This window comes from Portunus trituberculatus, chromosome 36, assembly GCF_017591435.1.
Source record: "Portunus trituberculatus isolate SZX2019 chromosome 36, ASM1759143v1, whole genome shotgun sequence".
Classification (NCBI taxonomy): Eukaryota; Metazoa; Arthropoda; class Malacostraca; order Decapoda; family Portunidae; genus Portunus; species Portunus trituberculatus.
This window is the reverse complement of record NC_059290.1, coordinates 6,592,045-6,604,093: the sequence shown is the minus strand read 5'-3', so window position 1 is coordinate 6,604,093 and position 12,049 is coordinate 6,592,045. Positions and strand designations below refer to the sequence as shown.

Here is a 12,049-nt window from a genome sequence, read left to right as displayed (position 1 = left end):
GAATGTGTATAGTGATGTGTGGTGTATTGGTTGAAACTGCAATAATTCCCTTTCCTTAATTAGAGTGAAAATCAAATGTATTTAAAGAAATAGCTGCTTTGATGTCCTGCCTTGCTATCTTACCTTTAGTGGCATATCTTCCTGCCCGTCACTGCTGCCTCTCACTAAAGATACTGGAATCAATGGCTAATAGGGCTAAAGCTTCCTAAATCCTAATATTAAGTTAAATTCCCATAGTCTTCTCAGCACCCATATTTCACTGATTCCTCGTTCCCCACCCAAGATATCTGATTCCCCACATGTCCCCAGGCTTGTTTGGGGGGTGGGGGATGGGTAGGCACAAGCGTGTTGTAGGGAGTGGGGAGTTACGGACATTTTATAAATAATTATCCTAATAAGTGGCGGGCTGGTGACGCTGCAGCATAAGAGAAGACAAGGCTAGTCACGGCAAGTCCCCACAGTTGCGCCTTGTGTGCTGTGCTGCCGCCTCTACCCTCTCCAGAACAAAGGAGCCAGGAGACATGGTGGGAAGGAGGAGTCAGGGTGTGGGAGGCAAAATTATTCCAAATTTGTACATTTCTGAAAAGTCTAGGAATGAGATGCCATGTTTTGAAAATAGGGAAATTTCTAGCCCAGTGTAACTTTATGAAGCTTTACTCAGGGTGTAGGTGTGTAGGAGGAGTTGCCTTCTTAAGGACACTAACCTCAAGGGGGTGAGGCCTTTGCTGCAGGAGAACTACCAGGATTAACAAGGTTCATTGATAGGGTAGAACATCAAGGGAAAGTTTAACCTCTTCAGTACAATAATGCATTTCCATATTCCATATTTATTCCACTTACTATATGGTGATTTTATACAGCTTTAGATACTTATGTAGGGATTGAAATATTGAAGACTGTGGCCATTAATCTTCTGACCTCCATAGACCCTTCCTAATGTTAATAAAATGGTCTAATTGTACACAAATCTCAAGGTAACAATGTGTCTCAGTACTGAAGGGATTAAGATCTTGAAGTGAATGAGTGATGGCTGATGGCTGGTGTATGATGCAGGTCATGGCTCCCAGGAAGGTGTGTGGTTGAGGAGTGAGGAGCGCCACCATGAGGGAGGAGGCCGTGTCTCCGAGGCAGCGGCTGGTGCAGGCCAAACAGAAGATCAAGGTGAGCCGTGCTGTGCTGTGTCTTGTCATCCATTACTTACTGTGTTGTTGCATGTTATAATTATTGTACATAAGTAAAATGTTAAATTATCTGTCTAATATAATACATGAGAAAAGTTATTGTGCTTTTGCTTTGTATGATGTACACTTATCTATATCAACCAATATCAGATCAAGAATATATTTGTCTAATATTTCAAATCAGTAGAATTTCTGTTGTGTGATGTACATTGATGTAAATGAAGTACTTGTTCTGCAGTTAAACTTACGAGATGAGAAGACTTTGGTCTGCAAATACATAATGATTAAGGTATTTTTTTGCATTACATGATGAACACCCTACACTAAGAAAATCCCATAGCTGAAATATCAATGTATCTATCTGTCTACCAGGCCAGCAACCCCACAGACAAAGCACCACACACTCATACACACACTACACACACTCACAACACACCCTTACCCCCACCAGATAACTAAAAAGAAATGTCAGTAATACCTCAAATTGACCAATAGATATCAATAACAACAATAAGTATCTGACATAACAAAAGTTAAAATATCCTTCTCAACATCAGACATGGGAGGGAGAGTACAAGGCCACCTATGGCTGCGCCCCAGACCGGGAGGCCATGGCCCAGGCCCCAGAAGATATTAGGCATGCATACAAGACCTACCGCTACTACCGAAAGGTGGCAGAGAACTCTTCCTTATCTGGAGTCAAGAAAAACACAGGCGGTGACAAGGAGGCCTTGAAACGCTCCTCAGGTGACTTGGCCAGCCATGTATCATGTGATTTGGACAGTACTCAGGGTAGTGCAGGGCAGGAGGTGGTGGCTGGTGCTCCTGACCCTGCTGAAGTGCTTGGTAAAGACTCTGACATGTGTTCTGCGGGGGAAAGAAAAGATGTTAGTGAAAGTTTATGTAAGAGTCAAGGCTCACAAGTCACCACAACACCCACCCATTCCAAACCAGCTGCTAAGTTTGCTAATAATTTAGGCAACACTTGGGGAAAACATTTGAATAAGAGTAACTATCGTCCACCGGCAAAGGAGAAGCACGTACAGAAGGAGACGTCCCTGTACAGTAAGATGGCCGAGAATCTTCGAGCTAAGAGTACCATTAAGATGAGGAAGTCTCTGAGTAGGACATCCAGCCTGAGCAGACCCCAGAGCAGGCCTTTGCTGTCACGGTCCTTCTCTCAGCCAAGTGCCGGCAGTGAAAGTAATGGTGCCTCTAGTGACTCAAGGCTCAGTTGTAACAGTGACTTCAGTTGTGATAAAGGAAAAGCCATTGAAGAAGAAACCTCACAGGAAACGACCATCACCACCACCACCACCACCACCACCACCACCACCACCACCACTACCTCTGTAGATAACAATGAAGTGTTTACCCCAACTTTTGATGGCACTGGTGATGAGTTGAGACCATTGAGTGTATTTGATGCCCTGGAGCCTACCTGCAATACAACATTCGGTTCAAGTTACAAAGGTACAAGTGTAGCATCAAGACCATTAGGTATACTTGACACAATGGAGGCTAATGCCAGTACAACTCCACCTGCACACACCAACATCAGTAAGCCAAATTCAGTAAGTGCCTTAGGTATGATGGAAATGGAGTCTCTTGAAAAGGCTCCAAAATTCCACGAGATCTCAGGCAATACAAGGGCACCAATCATTCAGCCCATCAGTGTTCTGTCTGCTTTGGGCAAGACACGCACCTCAAGCCTCGTTGGTGTCAAGAAGAGGGCGTCACTCAACCTTGGGTGGGTGGCTCGCTGCACAGGGACCCCCTTGCAGGACACCATCGCCAGTGAACAGACTATGCCTCAGGACAGCTGGAAGATGAAGCTGATTGACAAAGATTGGTCTGAGGATAATGATAAAAATGAAGAACCCCAGGAATGTCCACCAGTTGCACAAGATAATGAGGAATTAACACCTGCTAAGCCTGTTAAAAACACCACTAGGGCTGCCAAGAATCCCAGGAAGAAGGCTGCAAACAACACTGCTTCTAAGAGACCTAAAAAGAAAGTGGATCCTGCTCCGCCAACACAAAGCAAAGCAGGAAGGGTGTTGAGGACGAGGAGTACAAGAAATGCTGCAAAACCCAACTATGCTGACGTTAGTGATGATGAAGTGGACAGTGTTGGTGGCAGCTCTTCACAGGGAGGGAAGGGAAGAGAATGCTTTGCAGATGAGGATGAACTGTGGCAGGACTCAGGTGAAAGGGACGAATTAGATGAGAAATTTGAAGTTGAAGAAAATATTTATAACTTTGTGGATGAAGAAATGGGCAACTTTGAATCGGAACCAGCAGCCGAGGCAGTCTGTGTGAGAAAGAGAAAGAAGGAGACTATAGAGGAGCTAGAGGAGAAAGGAAAGATTCAGTGTCAGTGGCCACCTCCAAAAAAGAAGAGAATAGCAAGGAAGAAGGCAGTGGGTGGTGGCAGAATGAAGAAACCTGGCAAAGAAAACTCACCCAAAATAAAAATGACACCTAAACCAAGACCAGTTAGGAAAAGAAAGAAAATAGAGCCTGAGGAGGAAGAGGAGGAAGATGAAGAAGAAGTAGACTCACCTGCCATATCACTACAGCCATCAAACCCCATGCCAAGCCTTGATTATGATGAGACAGAAGACATCGAGTCTCACGGCACCAAGGCCACCAAGGCGAGAGGGATGTACCTGACTGGTGAAGAGCGCATGATGAAGAAGATTTCCTCTGGCACCGTCAACAACAACTTTGTACGCATCAACCTCAAGAAGAAAGTGTTTGTTCGGGGCAAGAAGACGATGACTGGCGGGAAGTACAGGAGGCAGGAGTGGAAGAAGAAGCAGATGATGAAGAGTGCTGAGAGTGGCAATGCTGTGGCCATGAAGAACCTGACCTGCTTCAAGTGTGGGGATTTCGGACACTGGGCCAGGATGTGTCCCGGGAAGAGAGGCGACAATCTAACGCCACTCGAAAATTATGATGAAAATGAATCAACGTTCCTCAGTTTAGAAGAAGCTGCCTCCATGGCCCTGGGCATCAAGAAGGTAGACTCTGAGAAGCCGGTTAGCAAGTTGTACCCGTCAGCTCAAGAGTCAGAGAATGTTGGTGACAGTACAAGTGCGATAGGTGATGCAGTAGACACGAGTATTACAAGCATACCTATACCTGAGTCACAAGAACAACCTGGAGATCCTGAGGAGAAGGAAGAGACAGTAATGAATGGTGAAATTGATCCTAAGGAGAAGGAAGAGACAGCAATGAATGGTGAAATTGATCCTAAGGAGAAGGAAGAGACAGCAATGAATGGTGAAATTGATGCTAAGGAGAAGGAAGAGACAGCAATGAATGGTGAAATAGCAACAGAAGAGGAAAATAAAACAATTAAAGGTGAAGAAGCATTACCAGAAAACACTAATAAAGAGAGCACACCTGACAGAGAAGGAGACACAGTAGGTGAAAGTCAGAACTCCGACACTCAACAGACCAGCATTGAAGCAGAGTATGACTTCAGAGATTCTGACGACGACATCTTTGGCAGCTTGGAGGAAACAGACTATACAGCACTGGAGCAGGAATCAGCCAACAGCACACCAAGTACACAAAGCACCACAGATGTCCCTCCCACAAGCATCCCTCCATCACAGAACACATACTGGCAGGAGAGGCCCACAGTGGAGCCTCTGTACTCTCTGAATGATGGGGAGCTCATTGCCACGCCTGAGGAGGTGCACGAGGCCCTTCAGATGTTTGGCTACCCATCGTTCAGACCCGGCCAGGAGGAGGCTGTCATGAGAATCCTATCTGGCCAGTCCACCCTTCTTGTCCTCTCCACTGGGTCAGGCAAGAGTTTGTGCTACCAGCTTCCAGCCTACTTGTACTCAAAGCATCGCTCGCCCTGCATCACGCTCTGTGTCTCCCCTCTTGTGTCTCTCATGGAGGACCAGACAATGAGACTTCCAAGGTTTCTGAAAGCTGTCTGCCTCCACACACACCAGAATCAATCCCAGCGGTCTCAAGCCATCACAGCAATACACTCCAGGGCTGCCCACATCCTCCTGGTGTCCCCCGAGGCTGTGGTGGCCAGTCGCACTGGCGGAGTACTGGGCACGCTCCTCAAAGAGCTTCCTCCCGTGGCCTTTGCTTGTCTGGACGAGGCTCACTGTGTGTCTGAATGGTCGCACAACTTCCGGCCTTCCTACTTGAGGGTTTGTCAGGTCCTGCGAGAGAGGCTTGGAGTCAAAACTATTCTGGGACTCACCGCTACAGCTCGCACTGCCACAGCAGTGAGCATTGCACGGCACCTGCTCATCTCAGACTTCAGTACGGGCGTCATTCGTGGTACCAGTGTACCAGACAACCTGCAGCTGTCTGTGTCTCGGGACCGCAACCGAGAGGAGGCCCTGGTGACACTGCTGCGGGGGGACAGGTTTGCAGAGTGCAGCTCCATCATCATCTACTGCACCAGGCGGGATGAGTGTGAGCGCGTGGCCACACTCATCAGGACGCAGCTTCTCGATCCTTCAAGAGTGGATGTCAAGAGCAACCTGAAGAGGAGCAGGGGCCTGTCCTTTGATGCAGAGGCTTACCACGCCGGCCTCAGCTCACACCGCAGACAGCAGGTGCAGAAAAAGTTCATGTCAGGCAAGCTGAGGATAGTTGTGGCCACTGTGGCATTCGGGATGGGCATAGACAAGTCGGACGTGCGGGGCATCATTCACTTCAACATGCCCCGGAATGTGGAGAGTTATGTGCAGGAGATTGGCCGGGCAGGGCGAGACGGCAAGGAGGCTCACTGCCACCTCTTCCTTGATGACCAAGACGGAAGGGACATCCAGGAGCTCAAGAGGCACATCTTTGCAAACTCACTGGACCGACACACCATCAGGAAGCTTCTTAGTAAGATATTCAAGCCCTGTACTTGTGCTAAGCTGAAAAGTCTGAGTTCAGATGGACATGACAAAGGTGGTGATACATCCTCAAATCTCCTGTCCTCTCCAGGATGCTCTTCTTCCATGGTTGAAGATAATGGAATGGTGAGCACAGGCAGCTCATCTGACCCGTTCTCTGTGGCCACTACTTCATCAACTTGTCCCAAGCATGAAGTTGCAATTCCTATAAGTACAGTGGTGGAGGAATTAGATCTTCCTGAGGAGAATCTGGAGACTCTTCTATGTTACCTAGAGCTTCACCAGAAGGATCTCATTCGTATCAACTCGCATGTGTATGCCAACTGCAGTGTGTCCTGCTATCGGGGTCCTCGCCAGCTGGTGGCCATCAGCCGGAAGTGTCCCCCGCTGGCCATAGCCATTGCCCTGGAGCGCCAAAAGGGAACAGACTTCAGCAGGAGCAACAGCGTGACCTTCCCTGTGGTGGAGGTTGCCTCTCGCATGGGGTGGAACAGCAAGATAGTGAAGAGGGAACTGAAGCAATTGGAGTGGAACACGCAGGACCTTAAGAGAGGAGGGAAGGTGCAGCGGTCTGGTGTCATGGTGGAGATGACCGACCTCTCCTTCCACCTGGAGGCTAGGGGTGACCTGAGCGACGATGAGTGCGACCAAGTGCTGGACGCCGTGTACCGCAGGACACAAGTGCAGGAGCAGGACCAACTGCGCCAGCTGCACTACACCTACCAGCTGCTGCGCTCTGTCTCCCACAGCACAATCTTGTTCTGCTGCGACTCCATCGATGAGGAGCGTTGCAGCAGACTGAGAACGGAGCTCAGGGAATACTTCAGGTGCAGCAAGGTGTTGTCAGAGGTTCACATTGACGACAAGGCAAGTGTGAAGCCTGAGGTGGAGTGTGGCATTAGGAGCAGTGTGCGCTCCTTCCTCTCCACCTATGAGGACCAGCAATGGACGGGCAGGGCGGTGGCAAGGGTGTTCCATGGCATTGGGTCTCCTAACTATCCCACTGAGACCTGGGGCCGCGTGAGGAGGTACTGGCGGCAACTCCTCAACACAGACTTTAATGTCCTGGTGAGCATTGCCACGCAGGAAATACTGAGGTGTAAATAGTCAGGGAAGTAAAATGCTGTAAGTAACATATAACTTCCTTTCTTTTAGTGTGACTCATTTTATGGTATGGAAGATTTTGTAGTTGTGACCAGTGGCAAATTAACTTCTCACTTTTTTCCAGTGCTTATTATTTTCTTCAAAATTAAGTCCTCTGATCTGTTGAGAATCTTTTTAAGTTGCTACGGTTTGCAGGGGAAGTACCAATGGGTAAGAAGACTTTGAGATTAAGAAAATACTAAACAGTGGGAGCAAGTATTGTAAGTTGATTGAGTTTATTTTTAATTTATATCATTTTTTCAGGAAATTTTATTTTTATTATTGATGTCCTCACCTGCAGCGTTGTCATTCATTGTACATGTACATAACATTCAGCAGACTTTTTAATATTCATATAATGCTTTTAAATGATCAAAGAAAAGGAACTCACCAGATATTCATTATAATATATTTCCTCTATATTTTCATTACAGTGTAACAAACAATGAGTGTGTTCCAGTTGTAACATTTGTCCTCCATATAAACTGTGACATTACAAATTAATAATGTTGTGAGAAATAAATAAATCTACCTGATTTTTTCTATGCGGTATGTCCTACTGGTAAAAGCATATTCAGAAAACATGCCAACATGCCATGCTAGGAATCGTTTTACACTGTCAAACTTTGTTCATCACATGTTGACTTGCACTGTATTGGATCTACCACAGGAACAGCCTCACAACAAAACTGTACTACAGCCACACCAAAAGCAAGGACTCAACAATGGCTTTCTTGCTGAAAATCAAAGCATCAATCTCTAAAAAATAATTGGGCACAAAGAAAAAAAAAGTATAAGAAAAATACAGCCAGCCATTAATAAAATTGCTGAATACTGACAAAAAGCTTCAAGACTGAGCATAGCTCACAACATAATTTAACCTGCTGCCCTGACAGCTCCCTCGTGTCGAGACCTGATTGCACGGCCGTGATAGGACGCGAGGGAGCCAGAGATTGGTAACACCTGACATTTTCACACTTAAGGAAAATGAACAGTAATAGTATTCCTACCCATTCACGCTTCATATGTATGTAAGTCTGAGCATCAGTACACAGTTACAAGGGAAATGGGCTGGGGTGACAGTCTTGAAGGATGCCATCTGCACCTATGCAAGTTTCTGAAGCAGTAATGCCCAGAGTAATGCCCTGTACACTATAACCCTGAACCAGCACTGTTACCTGCCTCATTTGCATTCCACATGGTGTATGTTTTAACACAGTGACCATGGTGAAATATGTATACTGTATATTCATTACCACTTCACATTCTGAAAGAGCGAACAACCCTCTGCAGAATGTTGAGCAGTAGGCGTGATTTCATCACTTTAAGGCGCGGGAAATACAGGAGACACAAATCGCGCTCCTACACATGGCTTATGATTGATGATATACCTGGATGAATGAAATGATGACCAACCAAAATAAGTACCAGCACAATGAACGTCACATACTCACATCAACTAAGATAACCTATTCGTGAAGCACGGCCAGAACGCCTAATGGATGAGCAGTCAAAAAGATGTTTACACTCAGCAGCAAACACCATGACGGTGTGCGTGTCACGTGGCTGGAGTGACGCATGAACCGCTCAGCTTGCAGGCGAATCTTTAAAGGCAGAGAGGGAAGGAGGGACTGAGGGTATGAAGGAAGGATGTGGATCAACCTCCTTAAAGGAGAGTGGAATGTAAGGGATAGATAAAAATTCTATGTTTCAAGGTCACACACCAATAGGCAAAGGCTACTTGAAACAAATGTTTGTCTGCAAAAAGAAATGTAGCGACTAAAACTTACTAATACAGCTTTTTACAACACACAAATGATCAAAGGTCACACATAAATACAAATAAGCTATTCATATGCTAATGACTGAAAAGACAAAGTACAATATTAATCCTTCCTATTTCCAAGTTGAGGAAAATAAACAACAATGCTTCTTCTTAGCCCCATCTTGTAGTGTATCAACCATCCCCAGATGCAAATTCCCCCTTCCATGAATACAAAAGGGGGTGAATGGATTGCTGCAGTGCTTCCCTACTTGAAGTGACAGTTGTCCAAGGGAAGTTAAGGCAGGGCTATGATTATCAAAGCATCTGGTTTGGCAGTGTTGTACTTTTCTCAATATCCACCATCACACCTGTCCTCTTTGATTTATCAACTTGTTATTAATTACATGATGAATGTTGAGAAAATGACGCAAGTAAAAAATTAGGTAAATGAGAGTTAAGCCATCCATTGTATTTCTACGTCCATAGAGGAAACTAAGCATTACATTTAAATGCACAGTATTTGACTTACACATGTCATACTTTGAATCCTAGAGATAAATTAAGCAGTGGCTGCAGAAGTGCTCTGTTGATAACCTCACACATATGCTGGCTGTAAACAATCTTATCAGTATGTATAGCTGCTTCAGATATCATCATTCCTTAAGCATACCATCCTGCATGTCCAAGTGATATGTAATACCTGTCATCCCATGCTGCCATGAGTATACCAGACTGTCCCTGTGTGACGCTGCACAATATGATTCTCAAAGCTTCACAGACCTAGCACACGAACTGCTAGCCAAGAACTTGGTAATCTAACGTGGTGGCAAGGCATATGCAGACACCTAAATGAGACCATCACTAGTGCTTGCTGTGTAAGTGGCTGGCTTGCACAAATGCAGCAAATAATCCAAAACAACAGCAAACTTTTTGCATGTTGTTCTACCCATCTTGATGTATAAATGCAAGTACTACATACACTCTTTCAACAGATGATCTTTTATGGAATTACGTTACCTCATGCCAAAGAAGTTTCAACCTCTCCCAAATGAGGTACAGACACACAGCTGATAGCATTAGCTGATTGGGTGACACGCACGGCAGACACCACTCGGCCTGATCAACCTTTCTCTGACGGTTAGCTTTGCCGGCCTCTACACCCTGCACAATGAACTTTTCAGTATTTGAGTATAGTTGTCTTCACATCCTACACAACATATACACACAAACAGATGGTCTCTTGAAGACAGAAAAAAGAGGAGCTCTTACCTCAGATACAATACAGTTCATATAAAAATAGCTTTATCATTGCTGCAACTACTTTTCATGACTGGTGATCTAAAACTGTATGGTTTACATCGTCTGGGTCTCATTATTAACATACAGGAATGGGGAGATCTAGGATTATTGAACAGAAAAGCAAGACCTGAAGTACATAAACTGAATCTCTACTCCTCTTGTGCATGGTGTGGTCTCGTCTGGGTGACCTGTCTCTACAAGGAGGATTTCAGTCTGGTATAGAGTGAAAAAAAGTGCCGTTATCTTTGAAAAGAAAAAAAAAATTCCAAAAGCCCAACAAATGCAAGTGTTGTAGTATTTTGTACTTATTTTCAAAGCCATAATGCAACAAGCCATCATTCTTTGACAGGAAAAGTCAAAGTACAACATTAAGAACAGCAATTTGAAACATACTGAATAACATAATGGAGTTTGCAAGTAGACAAAAATATGTACATATCAAAAGTACTGAATATGTAATATACTAGAAGTTGCAAATATTCAACATTAACTTTTCTGGGAGGCATCAAAGTTGACAGCTGCTGCACAGTCAAGAAACAGTCGACTAGTTTTCAAGTCTATTTACTAATCTGTTACAGTTAATGTTCACAAATGAAAGATCTTTCCGATGTAACCCAGTCCTCTGTTGCATAACACACTTACCAAGACACTACCACAATACATGCCATTTAGTGTAATACCACTGAAGGGTATCAAATAGCGCGGAGTCACATCCTAACCAGAGTCCTTACAAGTGGTGGGCCAATACAGCAAGGCATCAACATGCAACAAATGTAGCTTACACTGCAACAGCATTGTGTGTGTGTGTTCAAATAATTATACAGAGACTTCCAAAGGTTGCGTTGAGTGAAGTGTTCACATAACTCTAGTATCACAAGGCATGGAAACGACTGCAGGTTGTCTGGCCGAAGAGTGACGGTGATCTTCCTTAAGAATGATTTTCTCGCCACTCCGTCCGTCAGCTGATTGATGCCGAGGGTGATGAGATGATTGCAACGCATGTGTGTTGCTGGCGCTGGCTGGTCTGGCGCTGAACACTGGCACACGGATACATGTACACTAAACCTGCTTCTTCATGATGGTAACTGATGATGATAGAGTGTATTTTGTCCAAAAGAAACTGATGACCCCTTCTTTTCTTACTGGGGCCATATCAATCACGTTCCCCTTGGGAAATATAATCCTACCAATAATAATAATAATAATAACAATAAATTTTATGGACATTTGTCAAATAAAATACCGAAGAGGAACTAACACGAGCGACTTCATTCCTTGCTATTTCTGAGGTCAACTCACAAAGTGATGGCTAAAAGAGAGAGAAAAATAAATAACACAATAATCATAATAAGAATAATGTGTGGCTCTAGTGCATCCCTCTCCTCCCATGGGCCAGCCAGGGTGCAGCTCCCCCAGCCACACTCGCTCCCACATCCACACCCACACCCCTGGGACGGCCTCAGAGCAGGTCTTTGGTCTCCATGGCTGCCAGGTCCTCCGCACTGCAGTCCCCATGTGTGAGGCGGTACATGGCCATCTCAGAGATCCCGTGGTAGTGGACGAAGGCTGCTGCTATCACCAGGATGTGGAAGATTTGGTGACTTTGGAACTAAAAGGGAAAATATGGATATCAAGATTTGTTAGGATAGGCAAGTCAATATAGTGCAACTAGAGGACAAATAAGGATTTGAAGACCTGAGCTTGTGAACTGAAGGGAAATGATAAACACAGCTAATACACAAAAACAATACAAATGAATAAACATCCCCACC

The 12,049-nt window shown here is 45.0% G+C and overlaps 2 protein-coding genes across 4 annotated transcripts in view; one reads left to right on the top strand and one right to left on the bottom strand.

The window, feature by feature from the left end:
- The window catches only part of LOC123513741, an 8,658-nt gene extending 909 nt beyond the window's left edge, over positions 1 to 7,749 (top strand). The window contains exons 2-4 of one of the 3 annotated variants that reach the window (XM_045271135.1): positions 1,054 to 1,161; positions 1,739 to 4,360; positions 4,403 to 7,749. In XM_045271135.1, coding sequence (XP_045127070.1) covers positions 1,102 to 1,161; positions 1,739 to 4,360; positions 4,403 to 7,177 — 5,457 coding nt within the window. In that variant the 5' untranslated portion in view covers positions 1,054 to 1,101 and the 3' untranslated portion in view covers positions 7,178 to 7,749. Of the gene's footprint in view, positions 1 to 1,053; positions 1,162 to 1,738 lie in introns of all 3 variants that reach the window. The other 2 variants (XM_045271136.1, XM_045271134.1) reach the window with 2 other exon arrangements.
- Positions 7,609 to 12,049, bottom strand: part of LOC123513742 (adiponectin receptor protein-like) — a 21,006-nt gene continuing 16,565 nt past the window's right edge. The window contains exon 7 of the mRNA XM_045271137.1: positions 7,609 to 11,886. Coding sequence (XP_045127072.1) covers positions 11,737 to 11,886 — 150 coding nt within the window. The 3' untranslated portion in view covers positions 7,609 to 11,736. The remainder of the gene's footprint in view (positions 11,887 to 12,049) is intronic.